The sequence below is a fragment of the Mizuhopecten yessoensis genome, unplaced genomic scaffold (genome assembly GCF_002113885.1).
Source record: "Mizuhopecten yessoensis strain PY_sf001 unplaced genomic scaffold, ASM211388v2 scaffold10711, whole genome shotgun sequence".
In the NCBI taxonomy this organism is placed as follows: domain Eukaryota; kingdom Metazoa; phylum Mollusca; class Bivalvia; order Pectinida; family Pectinidae; genus Mizuhopecten; species Mizuhopecten yessoensis.
Genome location: NW_018408683.1, coordinates 344,076 through 364,742, shown reverse-complemented (window position 1 = coordinate 364,742; position 20,667 = coordinate 344,076). Strand labels below are relative to the sequence as shown.

Below are 20,667 nucleotides of genomic sequence, written 5' to 3'. Positions count from 1 at the left end.
ATGCTAATGTAGCAAAAGCTAAAAATTGACAGAATACACGCTAATATAGCGAAAATAAAACAAATCAAAGCTGTATCTAAAAAGTATAATAGTAAAAATAAAAGACAATTAAACCGCATTCTTAATGTTACCAATCATATTTTGTTTGAGTTTTGTCAAGGAGGAAGAGAGTCTTACTTCAACCGGTAAATTATTCCAAATCTGGCTCCCTTGTACCAAAAAGTGTTTGGAATAAAATGTGGTACGGTGTTTGGGTACCTTGACAGAGTTTTGGGATGCTGATCTAGTATATCTGTTGTTAGACAAATTAAATTGATTAGAAAGATATCCTGGAACTAGATTATTTATACATTTGTACACCATAACACCTCTTTTGAATTTCAAATATTCGCCAATTGGTAACCACCCTAATGAAGAAAACATTTCTACTGATGGTGTATCAAATGGAGCATCCAACAGTAATCTTGCAGCTTGTTTCTGCGCTTTTGACAGTTTTTGTAGAAGATTTAAAGAGCATCCGCTCCATACTGTGCTACTGTTAAAGAAATAAAGAAATAAATTACAGAGGACCAATGATTTCTTCAAGTTGCCTGGGTAACCCGAGTAATCCCATGTGTAATGCCAATCAGCTGACTTACCATTAGTAATTGGGTCGGCAGATGGTGGTGATGTCACACAGGCTTGGTCACTTAGTGAGAAATCATCCAAACCAATATCTCCCTTAAAGCCTTTTCCACGGACGCCTTCAAGTACAATCTAAAACAGATAAAACCATTTTATTGTCCAAAATTTAAATTAAACTGGTAATTAAAGCAGCGATCAAAAGTAGATTTTTTTAAGTACATGGTAGGGTCTATCACTGTTGGGGTAAGAAAGTATACCTTGTCTTGTGTATTATCATAGGTAATATGTTATTCCTGACAAAAATGTCAGGGCAGGAGAGAAACAAATTTCTATCTTACACTCAATTTCAAATGCACGATATTACATTAGGACAACAATGATGTTGAGGAGAGATGTAACATCAAGAAAATGGGAACATGCACATTCTGAGCTAATTCTGGCAATTGGAATGAGAAAAAATACTCTTTTTAGCCCAGGATTGTATGAGAGGGAAATTTCACCCTCAAGATTTTCAAAATGTTGAACAAAACCCTCGGTAAGCCTCAAAATCATTCAATTTGAAAACCCCTTGGGTTGAATTTCCCTATCCTTCACCACCAAGCAAGAAAGTGTTTTATAATGTTGTGTATGATCTATAATTGTAAGGGTAAGGAAATCATACCTGGAAAGGTCTTGCCGTGTAAAGTGTTGGAATGTTTATTTGTCCCATTAACCAGGAATTGCCTGATTGTCCCTGCAGGGTCCACGACATGGCCTCTGAGGTAAAAGTGTCAGTTGTCCTATTGGTTAGAATGTATGCAGAAAGCCTATTCACATCAGATCCATACATGTGGTAGTAGAAAGTGAAACAGGAGGCTGTCTGTTTGGCAGGGAATATTTCACTAGCAAGGCGAGCCTTGTCACCAGGGACACGTGGTGCACTGGTCTCCAAAAACATGTAATGCCCCTGGGGAGTGCCAAGGGTATGGTCAGTTGTAGGCCCGGTGAACTGGCTGTTTGTACTTCCTCGGGATCTGAGCCAATCAAAATCATCTCCTTTCTGAACATTTGTCCATGCACATGTGTCCTTTTCAAAATCACAGAAACCTGGAATTTTTCAAAAATTCAAGTCATCAAGAAATCAAAAACAGATCACAACCTGTAGAAATATACTATTGGATCAGCTACACATGATTGATAAAGAATATCAAAGTATAACACGCAATAATCTTAGAATGAATTATAGAGTGACTCTCACCTGCACTTCCACATTGTCCATTCTTGAAACTGACATCATCCAGTGCTATGTCACCAAGGTAACTCGTTCCTCTTACCGCCTCAAACACAACCTGTGGAGGTACAACATCAGTTAGTTATCACTCTATAAAATTGTATACCTACGGATAAACTACTTTAATGTGTTAATTGTAGACATGTCCCAATTAAGACCATCTAGCTCGTTTTGTCCTTACTTATTGTCATTTGTTAAAGGGAACATTTCCTGAACAACACGACAGGTTGTCCAAATGTCTTCATATATAACATTTTTAAACAAGGACTTTTTGATAGGTTTTAGTTAATGTCATCTCATCAGGCTAAAAAAAAAGAAATCCGAAATTTTAAATTGTACATGAATAGGGTAATAGTACATCTATGAAAAGTGTGATTTATTGAAAGCTTTGATAGCTAGTTTATTGAAATCATTTCATAGCTGAGCCAACAAATAAAATATTTAATTCAGAAATATGTGGTAGTTATCCGGGCACAGTGCACTACAAGGGCAGATGAAGATACTTACATAGTACTGTCCATTAGGGGTGATGGTGGCCTGTCCACGGTGCCAGGTGTTGCCCTGGTTGAAGTTGCGTGTCCACACTGGTTGACCCTTTTGACTAGGATCACTGTTGGAAGCCGTAACATATACGCTAAGTGCTCCAATGTTGCGGCCATACATGTGGTAGTAGAACTGCACACAGACCGGACCGTTGGTGGCAGACATGACTGGTGTCAGTAAGTGGGTGGTCATATTGACCGGTACATTTGAGGCCTCCATGTAGACATAGTGACCGGCAGTGGTACCCAGAGTGTGGTCAATAGTAGGTCCAGTGCCACCGGAGGCTGTTGATCCATGATGCCACTGGAAAGGATGCTGGTCGGAGCTGTACGATTTGTAGCCACAGATGGAGGCACTCTCAAAGGTACACAAGTTGTTGTTTGCTAAAAGCAAAATTCATTAAGATTTCATCTATGAGAACAGACAGTATCTACACCGGAAGGCTTTCGGCAATGTTTATTAATAATTTCACAATTTAGACAGGACGTAAACCAGGGAATAGTCCCTCCCTATCAGTTTTAAATGTCAGGAAAACAGACAGAGTGATTAAACCTAAAATTCTGGAGGTCATTAACATGGCATGAATCATTGTATCAATGTGATAAGTAATGGAGAAGTCAAAACATTTGAATCCACCTTTCAGTTATAAACCTCATACAACAGGGGGATATATAAACTATCAAACCCAAATATTCTGACATCCTGTGAAATACAACCTCATGATGTAATCCTATTTCTGACAAAAGCAAATAACATGGAAAACAAATAGGACGTGTATTATAAACAAGCAGTCTTACCTCACCAACTTGTCTCCAATAACATAACAAATTAAGTTTACTGTGTTAACTTCAAATATTTAAAGTATGCCTCCCTTTCTTCAAACATAATTTTACTCATCCTTTTCTTAAAACAGCTACAAATGTATTTGATTTTTCTAAAAGATAATTGCAAAACCTTCATACGATAGTTTGCCATACACTGTACACAGGGACATTTTAATCCAGTCAAACTTTCGCCCTTTCTTAGAATAATCCATATTCACCAAGTGTTAATTACACCTTTCACATTCACCCCTGCAGACACATTTGAACTCTTCCAATTCAAAGATTGGAATAGTTCATTATGAAACTTCAGGGGTGAATGAGTTAATTACTATGCATATTATGTTGTTAACTAATGTTCATTGTTATGATCGATTCGTCCTGACATTATAGTTGGCAAAAAAGGCGACAACCAAACTGCAGCAAAACTTTCCAGATATACAGTATATATGTTTGAACTTTAGTTACAGTATTTTCTTTAGTTTATTATACACTGTGGAACTTTAGCTACAGTATTTTCTTTAGATTATTATACACTGTGGAACTTTAGTTACAGAATTTTCTTTAGTTTATTATACTCTGTGGAACTTTAGTTACAGTATTTTCTTTAGTTTATTTTACACTGTGGAACTTTTGTTACAGTATTTTCTTTAGTTTATTATGCACTGTGGAACTTTAGTTACAGTATTTTCTTTAGTTTATTATACTCTGTGGAACTTTAGTTACAGTATTTTCTTTAGATTATTATACACTGTGGAACTTTAGCTACAGTATTTTCTTTAGTTTATTCTACACTGTGGAACTTTTGTTACAGTATTTTCTTTAGTTTATTATGCACTGTGGAACTTTAGTTACAGTATTTTCTTTAGTTTATTTTACACTGTGGAACTTTTGTTACAGTATTTTCTTTAGTTTATTATGCACTGTGGAACTTTAGTTACAGTATTTTCTTTAGATTATTATACACTGTGGAACTTTAGTTACAGTATTGTCTTTAGTTTATTATACACTGTGGAACTTTAGCTACAGTATTTTCTTTAGATTATTATACACTGTGGAACTTTAGCTACAGTATTTTCTTTAGATTATTATACACTGTGGAACTTTAGCTACAGTATTTTCTTTAGATTATTATACACTGTGGAACTTTAGCTACACTATTTTCTTTAGTTTATTATACACTGTTGAACTTTAGCTACAGTATTTTCTTTAGTTTATTATACGCTGTGGAACTTTAGTTACAGTATTTTCTTTAGATTATTATACACTGTGGAACTTTAGTTACAGAATTTTCTTTAGTTTATTATACTCTGTGGAACTTTAGTTACATTATTTTCTTTAGTTTATTATACACTGTTGAACTTTAGCTACAGTATTTTCTTTAGTTTATTCTACACTGTGGAACTTTTGTTACAGTATTTTCTTTAGTTTATTATACGCTGTGGAACTTTAGTTACAGTATTTTCTTTAGTTTATTATGCACTGTGGAACTTTAGTTACAGTATTTTCTTTAGATTATTATACACTGTGGAACTTTAGCTACACTATTTTCTTTAGTTTATTATACACTGTGGAACTTTAGTTACAGAATTTTCTTTAGTTTATTATACTCTGTGGAACTTTAGTTACATTATTTTCTTTAGTTTATTATACACTGTGGACCTTTAGCTACAGTATTTTCTTTAGTTTATTATACTCTGTGGAACTTTAGTTACATTATTTTCTTTAGTTTATTATACACTGTGGAGCTTTAGTTACAGTATTTTCTTTAGTTTATTTTACACTGTGGAACTTTTGTTACAGTATTTTCTTTAGTTTATTATCCACTGTGGAACTTTAGTTACAGTATTTTCTTTAGTTTATTATGCACTGTGGAACTTTAGTTACAGTATTTTCTTTAGTTTATTATGCACTGTGGAACTTTAGTTACAGTATTTTCTTTAGATTATTATACACTGTGGAACTTTAGCTACAGTATTTTCTTTAGTTTATTATACACTGTGGAACTTTAGAGGTTGTACAGTGTCATTATAATACAATAAAGTCTCCTTATAATGCCACTTTTTTGTCCAGACAAATTCTGAAAGTGGCGTTTGTTGAGATTACGAGGGATGTTTTAAAGCGAAGTATTAAAAACTCATAATAAACGCTGACGTTTAGATATATGGGTGATAGACGAGATGTGTAATGAAACGAAGGACATCTTATCTTGTTTCACTGGACACGAAACATTTTCCAGCTTATCATTTGATTGTACATAACATTCATATAAAGCGACATCAATCTTAGCCTTCTGTCTATGGAAAATCTATTCAGAAGTAATTACTGTCAATACTTGTATCTTAACATCTATAATCAATATAAATTAAACATCAGACATGAGTCTGTCAATAATGACAACAGATATATCTTAAGACTTACAATCTTTACCACAGCTTCCTAAAGCCATTCTGACGTCATCCAAAGCGATATCGCCACGATAGCTCAGGCCCCGGACTCCTTCGAACACAATCTGTTTACAAAGAGTATATGAAGAATAACATTTTTTAGGTTTAGCTAATTTGATCACCTTTGGCCCCTGGGAGAAGTAACTACAAATATGTAATTCACATTTCTGGTTTGTCTTTGGCCACGGAATCTTCCTTCAAATTTTTTTGAAATAGTTCAATGTTATTTTAGTAAAAGTTGCAATTAATAATAAGACTTATGGCATCAGAATTGCAATAGATCACATGAGACTTTGTCTGAAGTGACCTATATTACAGATGTCATAAGTCTTATCATAGGACAAGAGTTCCAGAGAAGCCAGATAGGTCTAAGAATGAGACAACTTTCTCTCCTACAGGAAGGATCCTGTTTCTGAAGTGTTGCTTAATAAAATTATAAGTAGGTAATTTTATTAAATATACAGTGTGTGACTGACTTACCATGTATGGTGAGGAGGGTGTGAGAGAAACCTTGGCCTGTCGCCATTGGTTACCCTGTGTGCCGTGCCGGCTCCAGATAGCAGAACCGCGACTGGAAATACTGCTAGCTTGGTACACATTGAGTGTGTTTATGTGGGTACCATACATATGATACCAGAAACTCAGACATCTTTGGCTGTTGTCAGAGATCATAGGGGACGTTAACCTGGCCGTGTCATTAGGATGTCGTGGACTCGAGGCCTCAATGAAGAGGTACCAACCATATCCTTGGAAACAAGACAAAATCAATCTTAAAATTTGGACATATCCAATAACAGCTATTTTATAGAAAATTGTGGCATATTGAATCTTGAAAGCCAGGTTACTTGTACTGTCATATAGGTTTAGATTTTCATATGATCAAAATCATATTGTTTCTTTGTAAAATCATTTGTAGGTGATGGCAAAGCAAACACAAAATTTTACTACTTCTGTCTTTAGAAAAGAGAAGATGAAGATCCAGAATCTATAAATATTTCTTACATAATCTGAAACATCACCAAGAATGTAACTTTAATAATAAAAATGATTTCAGGTTCTTTAATAATATATACCACTTTTATTACAACCTAGTTCTTAGGTCGTCTCAAAGCGGTTCACGAATTATTATCCGTGGTTAACCTTTGCAACCAGACAATATCTTTCTCAACTCCCTGGGGAGCATATAGCTGGTGCTGTCATTTCGGCGCTCACAGCTAGCATTCACCAATTCTAGCACTGCCCAACCACGAACTCATTTACAACTGAGTACACTGGAACAAGCGGAGTAAAGTATCTTGCTCAAAGATACAACACAGTGCCGTGACGTGACTCAAACCTGAAACCCTTTGGTCAGAAGCCTGGTGTCCTACCACAAGGAGGCATGGTAGTCTAGTGCTAGGACGCCGGGCATGTGACCGAAGGGTTGCAGGTTCGAGTCACTGCACGGCACTGTGTTGTATCTTTGAGCAAGATACTTTACTCCACCAAAATGGCAGCTCCAGCTGTATGCTCCCCAGGGAGTTGAGAAAAATATCGGCTTGCTGCAAAGGCCCTATAACCACGGATAATAGTTTGTGAACCGCTTTGAGACAACCTACAAACTAGGTTGTGATAAAGCGGTATATAAGAACCTCAAATTATTATTATTATACTACCGTGCCTCCATGGCACACTTTGTGTGACTTACTTGTTACAAGGGTGTGACCATTGGTTTTGTGATTTGTTTCTGTAGTGTGGCTATTATTGGTTTAGTGAATTACTTGTTTACAGGGTGTGTTCATTATTTTGGTTAAAACTTGTTCCTAAAGTGTGCTTATGAGTTTGTCAATTTAGTTATTCCTAGGGTGTGATTGTAAATTTAGTGGCTTCTATGTTTCTAGATTGCGGCCATTGGTGACTTACTTGTTCCCTTGGTATGGTCATTAGTTGGACCGGTCAGGCTTGTTCCTGTTGGGCCTTGTGCTCTAGTCCAGTTGAATTGGTCTGTTTGAGTGTCTTGCTTCCACAGACAGAGTCCAGTGTCAAAATTACAGTCATACTGGGTGGCCACTGCATAATATTGGTCAAGAGGTAAAAGGTTGTTAACTGATTACTGGAGTGAAATTTTACAACACTTATTTCTTTTTGCTCATAATAGAGCTTTTTAGGGCTCATAACAAGACAAGTGGCTGTAATAAGTTTAAGGCAGGTGTTCCTGTCTCAATACATTTAACAGACACTTCTGTTGAGATTGCAATGCTACACAAGCTGACACTTACTTTATAAGTTACTGAACAGATTTCTATTTATAAGACCAATCATGAATGATTAATTAAAGTCAAACCCAGGTACTTGTTCAAGGTAACCTAGGTCATTTACCTGGTGTTGGGGAAGCTCATTAAAACTCAAGAATACAGGAGTATTTACCTGGAGTCAAGGAGGCTCTAGAAGAGATCACGAATACAAGGCTATTTATTTACCTGACGTTAGGGAGGCTCTAGAACTGGTAGAGTTTACATGTATATTTAATGAATTTGGGGAGGCTCTGGAAAGTTAAAGTTAACATGGCTTTTTACCTGAGGTGGGGTAGCTCCAAAATAGGTCAAGGTTACAAGGCTATTTACCTTTAGTTAGGGAGGCTCTAGATGAGGTCAAGGTAATAAAGTCATTTACCTGGAGTTGGAGAAGCTGAAGTAGAGGCTGGGGTAGACATGGGACTGACTGTAGTCTGAGTTGCCGGATTAGCATAGGATGGTGTTACTACAGTCAGGATAAAAGCAACACCATAAACACAAGTCCTCATGATCAAGTACAAAGCACAGTTAGTGAGTGTAATTCAGACAGAGATGATAAGCAATGAAATTACAGCATAATTGGAATATATCATCTCATTCCCTTTTCATTTAAATTAAAATCTTTTAATAATTAGCAAAAATTATTAACTTGAGAAAAGATAACATAACAATTTTCAAACATTTGTTTTCCGGCTATTGACTATTAAAAGTTAAAAAAAAAGAAAAAGATCTACTTCTACACACTCTTCCAATTCACCAATTTCTTGTATCTGAAAAAAAGCTTACATGTACACGGGGAAGTGGTAAAGCTAACGTCGTCAATGGCGATGTCTCCTTGGTAGTTTGAACCACGTACACCCTCAATTAGCACCTAATTGGATAGAAAATAATACAATAAGGTCATGCTGCCCATGATTGGATACAGGAAGGTCACATGTTAATGTCACCTGTTGGAACACAGTAATGTTACATAGTACAATATTACTTAGCAAATACAAATAACTTTCCAAATATTATATGTCTACTAGTGTTTTTTCCTTTGATGAGAAAATCATATGTCTATATTCACTATCGTATGGCATTGCCACTATATAACACTACCAAATTCAGTTGGCATTCATACAGGCTATAAATGCCATGGACCGATTGTTGACGTCATCATTATTACGTTGGATACCACTGACCCTCCCTGGTCGATGGCTGTTCTATTCATTGAAAAATCATACACGATACACACATTATTTTTACTAAATGTTGAATAATAGTTAATGTAATTGAGTTTTCTATGAGATGAACAGATTCTGAAAATGGTAAATATAAGTATTAAACTGCTTTCAGTTGGCATTCATAGGAAAAATGAATTCCAACTGGACAAAGGCAAATTCAACATGAAGCGCTTTGCCTTTGTCCAGTTGGCATTCATATTGCCTATGAATGCCAGCTGAAAGCAGTGCAATGCTTAAATGTCCACTTCCTTTTAAATGTTTACATAGGAAACTAGAGACAATCTTTTGAGAAGGGGTGAAAATAGTAATGTGTCTTCAGCTCAGTCGAAATATTCATTCCAGAATCTTTTAGGCAATCTGGGAAAGAAATAAGTAAAAGAAATGCCAGATGTATAAGCCAAGATCCAAGCAAATATGTGGCTTTAATTAGCATTAATAAGAAGAAATAACAACTGACAGAATTCACATCAACTTACAGTGTATTGTGTTGTACTATTTAAGCTAACTTGGGCCGATTCCCACATATTCTTCTGGCTTCCAGTGAGTGTCCACAGGGTCTTATTGCCTGTTGCTGTGGCCAGGTATATGTTGAGAGAACCAATACCATTACCGAACAGGTAGTACCAAATATGTAAACATTGACTCGTCCCAGCAGCAAAATTCTGACTTTGTATCCTAGCGACATCTCCAGGAACGCGAGGGGAACTGGCCTCAAGAAATGCATAGTGTCCTGTCAAGGATGTTTCAAAAACATTACAAATTAATTAATTATCATGAGGTTAATACAAACATTTGTTACCTTTGGAGAAATCAAACTTGAATATGGTTAAAGGTACAATGACTATCAGGGGTGAGAAATTGTTGTACAAGAGAAATGAAAGTATGAATAGTTGTGTTACATAAATCAAATCATATAAAGATAATTAACAAAACATTATTTATGTACATATAACCCATCATAAAGAGAAAAATCAGGAACATCATCAATATTTTCAAATAATCATTGCTATAATTACATCAATAAATGAATGACTTCTTAAGAATCAGCATCAGTCAACTTTTAAAAGACGTTACCTTGCTGTGTGTTTTGGGTGTGGTGATGAAATATGTTACCCTGAGCTGTGTTTTGGGTGTGGTGATGAAATACGTTACCTCGAGGTGTGTTTTGGGTGTGGTGATGAAATATGTTACCTTGAGCTGTGTTTTGGGTGTGGTGATGTAATACGTTGCCCTGGGCTGTGTTTTGGGTGTGGTGATGAAATACGTTATCCTGAGCTGTGTTTTGGGTGTGGTGATGAAATACGTTACCTCGAGGTATGTTTTGGGTGTGGTGATGAAATACGTTACCTTGAGCTGTGTTTTGGGTGTGGTGATGAAATACCTTACCCTGAGGTGTGTTTTGGGTGTGGTGATGAAATACGTTACCCTGAGCTGTGTTTTGGGTGTGGTGATGAAATACGTTACCCTGAGCTGTGTTTTGGGTGTGGTGATGAAATACGTTACCTCGAGGTGTGTTTTGGGTGTGGTGATGAAATACGTTACCCTGAGCTGTGTTTTGGGTGTGGTGATGAAATATGTTACCTTGAGCTGTGTTTTGGGTGTGGTGATGAAATACGTTACCCTGAGCTGTGTTTTGGGTGTGGTGATGAAATACGTTACCTTGAGCTGTGTTTTGGGTGTGGTGATGAAATACGTTACCCTGAGCTGTGTTTTGGGTGTGGTGATGAAATACGTTACCTCGAGGTGTGTTTTGGGTGTGGTGATGAAATACGTTACCCTGAGCTGTGTTTTGGGTGTGGTGATGAAATACGTTACCTCGAGGTGTGTTTTGGGTGTGGTGATGAAATATGTTACCTCGAGGTGTGTTTTGGGTGTGGTGATGTAATACGTTGCCTCGAGGTGTGTTTTGGGTGTGGTGATGTAATACGTTGCCTCGAGGTGTGTTTTGGGTGTGGTGATGAAATATGTTACTCTGAGCTGTGTTTTGGGTGTGGTGATGAAATACGTTACCTCGAGGTGTGTTTTGGGTGTGGTGATGAAATACGTTACCCTGGGCTGTGTTTTGGGTGTGGTGATGAAATACGTTACCTCGAGGTGTGTTTTGGGTGTGGTGATGAAATATGTTACTCTGAGCTGTGTTTTGGGTGTGGTGATGAAATATGTTACTCTGAGCTGTGTTTTGGGTGTGGTGATGAAATATGTTACCTTGAGCTGTGTTTTGGGTGTGGTGATGAAATATGTTACCTTGAGCTGTGTTTTGGGTGTGGTGATGAAATACGTTACCTTGAGCTGTGTTTTGGGTGTGGTCATTAGATGGACCAGTGAACTGGCTATTTGTCTGTCCTTTCCCAATCAGCCAATCAAAATCATCAGTTTTCATGTTAGTCCATGTACAAAAGCCTTTCTCAAAGCCACAGTTTCCTACAAACAATAATCACAGAAGCAATTTAAATCCAATCACATTCTGAGAAAATATACCATAGAGTTAATGTCTAGTGCCAAGAACGGGGCACTGGCTATACAACACTTTAATTATTTGTAACTTTTACCTCTTTTTTTATATATCAAACCAATGAATTGAAGATCTGACTATATGGTTTTCATTTTTTTGCACCTTTCAAATTATCTCCATATTGTCAGCTTCATACCAAATTTTGTTTTGGACAAGTAGTCTTTTAAAGGAAACGTTTGCAGATGGCCAATCGATGCCACAATACAAGCTCACTGGGCCTTGTGCCAGGTGAGCTTAAAGGAAAGAGTTATTTAAATATGTATTGTACATTGTAACTTTAACTTTTGTATGTCTTCGCAATAAACTTAATGAATTCTAATGATCAAGTAATGGGTCTTTATCAATGACTGAACAATTATTGAACGTTATCAATTCAGTTTACGTAACTCACCGGCCAACGGACAGAGTCCGGGGTTAATGCTCAGGTCATCAATGGCAATGTCTCCCAAATATGTGCCAACTACTCCCTCAAACCACACAGAATAGTTGCCTGTCACTGATGGCACCGAAGCTTGTGCAAGTAACCACTTGTTTCCTTGGTTACCAGATTTGGTGTAAATCCTCTTCACGACGGAGCTTGTTTTTACATAAACATTGAGCGTGCCAATGCCACTGCCATACATATGAGTGTAGAAACTGAGACAGGATCCCCTAGTCTGAGGGTAGGAGGGGCTCACTATCACAGCCTTCTGTCCTCTTACACGTGGCCGACTAGACTCTATGTACATATAGTGACCTGTAGAAAAATAAATAAGGTGAAAATCAAAGATCTGACAGTAGTAATATACAAGGGATGAAATAGGGAAATTCTGTAAATATTGTTGATGTTGGGGTGATAATAAAGCAGTGAATTTGTACATCTGTTTTTTTCTGTAAGTAATAATGCGGTGAGGCATGATGAGTGAAATTATACCATTGTCTTTGCTATAAGCAATACCATCCAAGTCAACAAGAGTGATTGATATGTGTTGATAAAATCATGTTTCATAATTGGTGTAAATCGCATTAAAATTAATTTTAACAATGCAACATATTCTGAACAATCCATTTAGTTGGGGCAAAAGACCCAATTTTAGTATGCGACACTTCCATCTCATGAGGTAATAAAGATATACAAATTTGGTAATTGTAGGGAATCCATAAGCATGACTGATGGTGGGGTGAGAGAGAGGATGTTGTTTGTACCTCTGGATGTTCCATAAGTGTGGTCATTGGTCGGGCCAGTAAATGAACTTGCTGTATGACCAGCAAATCTTGTCCAATCAAAATTGTCTGTTCTGCTTTGTTTGAAGCCGCAGATATTGGAACTCTCAAAGTTACAGGATGTGACTGAAACATAAAGTGGACAATCTCAATACCAATGAACACAATCAGTGTAGTCTTTAACATCTCAAAAACACTAGTCTTTATTGAACTCTGTAACTAACTACTTCAATAGCTTGGTTATCTTTCCCTTCCAGGGACTAAAGAAATACATCAGCAAAGCTGTCATGTAAAGTTTAGAATGGACTGTTATAGAATAACACGTCTTATATTATTATAGGTCAGGTTAACAGCAGGGATATACTGTAAAACTGTTCTTATTGTTACTCTTTAAACTGTTCACGTTATGGAAGTTTCTGCATTTGCAATAGTTCTGAAATTTATATATTCTTTATTTCTATAATCTAAATGATCTATCGATATTTATAAATATCCACGTGTGTATATTTTTGCACTTATTAACTCAATGAGAAAAACTTGAATATTTTCACATTACAAAAATTTCAACTTTTACAGCACACAGCAAACATCTCTACGACTGGTAATATTTGGAGTAGAGAGATACAACATTAGACATCCCTTACAACAGGAAAACATCCCTATTGGGTTACTAAGTTACACTTGACTTAGTTTGTGATGGCAGGTTCTCATCAACACTCTTCTACCAATAAATGTAGTACTCACCAGCTGCCCCTGAGCATGGTTTGTATGAGTAAGTGATATCATCCACAGCAATGTCTCCTCTGTAGCTCACCCCTCGCACACCCTCAAACAAGATCTGGAAGGACTGGGAACTGACAAGATTAACAGAAGCTGAGTTCCATTGGTTGCCAAGAGTACCAGTGTGTGTCCAAAGGACTGACCTTGACCCATTGACAGCCATGTACACATTAAGGGTGTTGATGTGAGTGCCGTACATGTGGTACCAGAACTGTAAACAAGCACCACTGGTAGAACCAATACTCGGTGACACTAGTCTGGCTGTATCATTGGGTCGCCGTGGTGATGATGCCTCAATGTACACATAATGACCTTGAGCTGAAGCACAAGTAAAACATTCAAAATATTATTGTCACCTTAGCAAATAAAATTCCTATTTCTAAAGATATTTGAATGTACAGCATACAAATCATGTACGTCATCTATATTGCCAAAATGTTGTTCAGACCTATCCGAGGGCCTATTATGCAGTCACTGGTTATACATACATGTGCCAAGTGTGTGGTCATTTGCAGGGCCGGTTCCAGCAGTGGAGGATGGGCCACTAGCAAGTGTCCAGTCAAAGTTGTCATCATGAGCCTGTGTCCATTTACAAAGTTGTTTCTCAAAGTTACAGTCAAATGGGGAAAGAGCAACTACAAAACAATACACAGGAGATTTAGCTTCCAGTTTGTTAACTTATTCCCCTGAAGACACATTTGACCTCTTCCAATTCAAAGGTTGGAATCGGCATTATGAAATTTCAGGGGTGAATGAGTTAAATCTTCAATAAAACATGCTCAGTTGAGATAAAAAAAACCATTCAGATTAATCTAGCAACTCCTCAAACATACATCTTCAACACAGATAAAGAAAACATCAAGGTTACTTTTAGACTTCCAAAACATATGTATTCGATTGAGATAAGGTAAACATTAGAGTTTGTCTGTTTAAACACACATTTCAGTGATTATACAGATAGATATTTACTGAGGAATGTGCATCCTACGTCAGTACTTACACGGTGTAGTCATGGATGTGGGCATGGCGGTGGTGGGCGGGGTTAACTCTGAAGGTGCCGCAGCCTGGTTGGGAAACACTGCAACAAAACATAGTCAATGGTCAAATACTCAGATTTGCATAATTGTCGGTGGACATAAAATGCAACCCAAAACATCATTGGCTGGATGCTTAGGGATACTTAAATGTTACCTTCATGTTCACTACTCATCCTAAATGCATCAAGGAAAGTAATTTGTCAAGTAAGTTTCAATACACTGTATTTCAGATAAACAGGGGAGGAAGAGAATAAAACAAGAAAAAGGGAGATCTGAAGAAGGTTGATTACCTGTACATGGGCCATCTGTCAGACTTAGATCGTCCACAGCAATGTCGCCATGGACACCACTGCCACGCTGCCCTTCAATCACCAACTGAAACACAACAAAAGGGCAAGAGATATAGATTATGGTAATTTAATAATTAAATAACTCTAATGAACTCTGCTGACAAGAAAAAAAATATTATTGACTCAAAAGAGACAAATTTGTCTTTAATGACTTTATAATGATGATATCTGGATGCCTTATCAAAACAATGCAGTTTGTTCCACAATCAGGAACATCAAATAAGGCTGTCTCACTTATGTATCACAGCAGATCTAGAAGTGAAGGCCATTACACAGTTTCAAGGACTTTGTTTTGATCAAGCTCTCAAACATTTACTTTGAAAGTGAGACTCCTTCGACCTTGCTGGTCATCCTTAGATATGGCAAGTTCAGTAAATTGACATGGGGTCTGCAGGTTGACAGTTTCCACTGAATGCCTGACATTGCAATTTTCAGTCCCTCACAAGGACCCAGTTTCCCTCTTATTTAAGTATATGATTTAAGATGGACCATCAATGTTCAATTAATTACAATTATTTAAGTAGGAGAACACATTCTGACAAACTTGCCACATTAGATCAATTACAACTGCTATAAAATGCAATGAAATTTTGTAATCAGTCAACTCTGATTAATTACATCTGAACAGTGACTAGCAGTATCAAGAAGGCATCCCGAAGGCTAAACATCAATCTGTACCATCATAACCTACCCTGAACCAGGGTAGGGAAAGCATTGGCACACTCAAGATCAAATCTTTATCACCACAGGAACCTGTTTAACACGAGATGAGTCTCAGTCAAACTGATTAAATCTACAGGAGTATACATAGTTGTGTACTTACATAGAAAGGCACACTGCTGTAGTACATGGCCCTTGCAGATTTCCATTGGTTGCCTTGCTGACCGAACAGGGACCAGATCTTGATTCCTTGTGTGGTATTTGTAGCATTCTGTTGCTGAATATAGGCATTGAGATAGCCGATATCAGTCCCGTACATGTTATACCAGAAGTTTAGACACTTGGCTGATGTAGCTTGGAATAACTGACTCTTAAGTGCTGCACGATCTCCCTGTCTCCGCGGGGCTGATGACTCAATGAAAACATACTGTCCTGTAAATGACAAAATGAAGGAACTGCTAATTTGTCAATCAACTGTTGCACATATTCTTAATATTTGTATTAAATCAGTGTAGAGATGTCAATATAGGAGGAAGATTTATACAGAATGTGTATTGTATACAGTGTCAAATTCCTCTAACTAGTTTATCACTCTCCCTCCTTAGTTTCCCCTATTACTTACCAGCCAGCAGAAGTACCCTAAGTGTGATCATTGATTGATCCAGTAACTGACCTAGCTGTGTGACAACATTACTTACCAGAGGGAGTGCCCCTGGTGTGATCATTGCTTAGTGCAGTAACAACCCTAGCTGTGTGACAACATAACTTACCAGAGGCCTAGGGAGTGCACCTGGTGTGATCATTGCTTGGTGCAGTAACAACCCTAGCTGTGTGACAACATTACTTACCAGAGGGAGTGCCCCTGGTGTGATCTCGGTCCAGTAACTACCCTAGCTGTGTTACAACATTACTTACCAGAGGGAGTGCCCCTGGTGTGATCATTACTTGGTCCATGTTACTATCATGCCACTTATTTAGCAGACGCAACATAGAATTTAACAGTCCTTCTTGACTGCAAATAGCATCTATTCTGCTAAATTTAACCACCTTAGGTTAGATGTGAAAATCCCAACTGCCTCTACCATCCCCTGGGGCACTGACCCTGGTCATCTTCCTGCTTCAGTGAACAAGATAATTGGCCTACAGTAATTAGGTGTCATTACATAGGGGTTGTGTATGACAGGCTTTCACTGACCAGGGCAGTGGTTGGTAGGGAAAGGGGAGGCATACATGGTGTCAATAAACAATCCTAAAAAAGAAAAACAAGGAAATTTGTGGAATTTATATCCCCCGCTTGCAGGACATACTGTAGGTAAACATTATTGAGGTTAGGTTTAAACATGTGAGTATCGTGCTGTTGAGACATAATGTATAGCTTGAAACTTGATTGAAGAAAAAAAAAGCCTAATACAGAAGTTAAACTTTTTATTGAACATGCAGGTATTACGGTGTAAATTAATCGTTTAATCCATCAGAATTTACTAACCTCATTATTTACCCGTAAATATGCACAAAACACATCGGTTGGCAAACTTAGCATGAGTCGGATGTGCATACAGAGTTTGGTTGAAATATCTGCACAATATCTACACCAATAATCACACGAAAACCAAAGAGTACCCATCATGGGTAGAAAGACAGAGGAACACAAACATTGTCATCAAGTTTGAAGGAATTTGGCTAATATTTGCTAAGAGTTATTTAGCGGAAACTGCAGCTAATGACGTTTTTCGTTATTCAAGGGGCCATAACTCTGCCAAATAAAGTCTGCTAAAAGTGGTCATCAAACTTGGCCGAGCCCTTAAGGCATTTAACCCTGTTACCAAGTTTGAAGAAAATCGGTTAACATTTGTTGCAGTTATTGCACGGAAACGAAGCGAAACAGACAGAAAGACAGACTGACAGACAGACAAACCCAAATGAATATCCCCCGTATTGGTGAAAGCGGGGGATAAAAAAAAAATGTGGGAAACACTAACTTATCAGAGGGAGTGCCCTTGGTGTGATCATTAATGGTACTAGATGTGTGATAACATAACTTACCAGAGGGAGGGCCCTGGGTGTGATCATTAATGGTACTAGATGTGTGATAATATAACTTACCAGAGGGAGTGCCCCTGGTGTGATCATTAATGGTACTAGATGTGTTATAACATAATTTACCAGAGGGAGTGCCCCTGGTGTGATCATTAACTTACCAGAGGGAGTGCCCTTGGTGTGATCATTAATGGTACTAGATGTGTGATAACATAATTTACCAGAGGGAGGGCCCTGGGTGTGATCATTAATGGTACTAGATGTGTGATAACATAACTTACCAGAGGGAGTGCCCTTGGTGTGATCATTGCTCGGTCCAGTAATGGTGCTAGATGTGCGGCCCTTGTTTAACAGCCAATCAAATTGGTCCGTTCCATCATGTACATTTGTCCAAGTACACAGACCCTTCTCAAAGTCACAGTTTCCTGAGAACACAGACAAGACAAAATTTTATCTTGATATTCTGAAAGAGCATGTCATGGGAGACCAAACCTCTTTTAGTTGATATTACATTGAATAGTATATGTTACTGAACTCTTGGCAATAGAACCAGGTATATTGATATGTTGGGCACATTTTGTTTTTCTACTGGTCATCAAACAATTAGGAAACATGAGTAAACATGATGGAAAAACCTTTAGACATGCTATGGCAGTCAATATTTTATCCTGATTTAGATTTAAATCTACATAATCACAATAAGCATTTTCTGCACTCACCCTTTGGAATTGAATTAACACTCAAGCAACAATAAGAACATTATTTTTGAAGTAAAAAGTGTGCATATGCTAAATCAATGCAATAATATGTCAACGAAAACAGTCCCTAAACTGGTTATAAAGCATTACAGCATGTTCTATCCCACATCAGTGTAAGGTTACCTGGGTCTGGACAAGCTCCGGGGACAGCATTGATGTCATCAATGGCAATGTCACTAGTGTAACCAGTTCCAACAACTCCTTCAAATACAACCTGCAAAGGAAAGATCAGCTATTGTTGCAATCTATAAAGGCTAAGCTTGTTTCGAACAACTTTTTTAGAGCTTTCAAAAGCACCTGTTTCCTTTGTCAAGCAAGGAGTGTAAATGTCAAACTGAAGAAACTTATTCTGAACATTGCTAGAATCTGTATGTTTGGATTGGTTGTATCCTTCTCTATACTTTATCATGTAGTACCTACCTGGTAGGCCTGACTGTATTATAGCTTTAACTATATCCAACCTACCTGGTAGGCCTGACTGTATTATAGCCTTACCTATATCCAACCTACCTGGTAGGCCTGACTGGATTATAGCCTTAACTATATCCAACCTACCTGGGAGGCCTGACTGTATCATAGCCTTAACTATATCCAACCTACCTGGTAGGCCTGGCTGTATTATAGCCTTAACTATATCCAACCTACCTTGTAGGCCTGACTGTATTATAGCCTTAACTATATCCACCCTCCCTGGTAGGCCTGACTGTATTATAGCCTTAACTTTATCCAACCTACCTGGTAAGCATGACTGTATTATAGCCTTAACTATATCCACCCTACCTGGTAGGCCTGACTGTATTATAGCCTTACCTATATCCAACCTACCTGGTAGGCCTGACTGTCTTATAGCCTTAACTATATCCAACCTACCTGGTAGGCCTGCCTGTATTATAGCCTTAACTATACCCATCCTACCTGGTAGGCCTGACTGTATTATAGCCTTAACCATATCCAACCTACCTGGTAGGCCTGACTGTATCATAGCCTTAACTATATCCAACCTACCTGGTAGCCCTGACTGTATTATAGCCTTAACTATATCCAACCTCCCTGGTAGGCCTGACTGTATCATAGCCTTAACTATATCCAACCTACCTGGTAGCCCTGACTGTATTATAGCCTTAACTATATCCAACCTACCTGGTAGGCCTGACTGTTCTGGATAGTGACTTGGCCAGGGATCCACTTGTTGCCCTGGTTGAAGGACCTAGTCCAGATTGGAGCAGTAGATAGGGTAGTTCCTACACGCTGGTACACATTCAAGGTTCCCATCTGTCTCCCATACATATGATAATAAAACTGTAGACACATGGCTGTTGTCGTGGTTACAGAGGGACTCAGTAGACGGGCCTTGTTGCCAGGAACATTTGGTCGGCTTGATTCAATGTAGACATAGTGTCCTACAATGATATAAGAAAATGTCAAAGATGTGTACAAAATAAAACATTCTGCCTCAAAAACCTGACAGAAACCTTCTGTGAACTTTTTAAGGCAAGCCTATTTATTAATGCCAATGGTTCTAATCAATGTCAATAACTCAAATAGTAAGACATGACTTCTATCACGGCCATTATTTCAAGTAACTTAACAGTGATTTGTTCTTAAACTAGCTATAAAGGTTTACCTCAATAACTGTGATTAGCTATATTATTATTAAATCTAGAACTGTGATTTCTTTATTGCACTTAAGCTGTCTGAAGTCACTGTGAAATTGTTCTGGTGATCCTTCGTGATGAAACTCTATCATTTACCCTATTGTATTTGTACTTCTCTTGGATGGAGCTTCAAATCCTTTAGCGTCCACTTCTGATTCCTGTTTACAGACCACCATCACCTGTGAGAGGCTGGATCTACATTACTTATTTGGCTTACCAACACTTTTATGCTAACTTCAAAATAAATTTTCCTTGCAATGAGCCCCTACCTCATGTCTTGGTTCCATCCAGCTTACCAACCTGAACCTTGATGAAGATCGAGGGCAATAATTCTTGACTTTCAAACTCATTCCTGGGTTTTTTTCTTGACACAAAAGATCAAGGACAGTAACTCTTGATTTTCAACTATTTCAGTCTTAAATGTTGGTTGTACCAACAACTTCAATTTTGCTTATTATGTGTGTCTAGAAA

The 20,667-nt window shown here is 37.7% G+C and overlaps 1 protein-coding gene across 1 annotated transcript in view; it reads right to left on the bottom strand.

The window, feature by feature from the left end:
• Positions 1-20,667, bottom strand: part of LOC110461939 (MAM and LDL-receptor class A domain-containing protein 2-like) — a 127,693-nt gene that overhangs the window by 68,347 nt on the left and 38,679 nt on the right. Inside the window, exons 55-75 of the mRNA XM_021515681.1 lie at positions 19,682-19,941; positions 18,665-18,755; positions 18,065-18,208; positions 15,910-16,178; positions 15,027-15,111; positions 14,700-14,777; positions 14,188-14,334; positions 13,664-14,017; positions 12,902-13,045; positions 12,108-12,452; positions 11,488-11,625; positions 9,681-9,934; positions 8,765-8,849; positions 8,358-8,444; positions 7,608-7,754; positions 6,186-6,451; positions 5,680-5,770; positions 2,402-2,820; positions 1,862-1,952; positions 1,286-1,710; positions 639-756 (exon numbers count right to left, since the gene is read on the bottom strand). Coding sequence (XP_021371356.1) covers positions 639-756; positions 1,286-1,710; positions 1,862-1,952; positions 2,402-2,820; positions 5,680-5,770; positions 6,186-6,451; positions 7,608-7,754; positions 8,358-8,444; positions 8,765-8,849; positions 9,681-9,934; positions 11,488-11,625; positions 12,108-12,452; positions 12,902-13,045; positions 13,664-14,017; positions 14,188-14,334; positions 14,700-14,777; positions 15,027-15,111; positions 15,910-16,178; positions 18,065-18,208; positions 18,665-18,755; positions 19,682-19,941 — 4,038 coding nt within the window. The remainder of the gene's footprint in view (positions 1-638; positions 757-1,285; positions 1,711-1,861; positions 1,953-2,401; positions 2,821-5,679; positions 5,771-6,185; positions 6,452-7,607; positions 7,755-8,357; positions 8,445-8,764; positions 8,850-9,680; positions 9,935-11,487; positions 11,626-12,107; positions 12,453-12,901; positions 13,046-13,663; positions 14,018-14,187; positions 14,335-14,699; positions 14,778-15,026; positions 15,112-15,909; positions 16,179-18,064; positions 18,209-18,664; positions 18,756-19,681; positions 19,942-20,667) is intronic.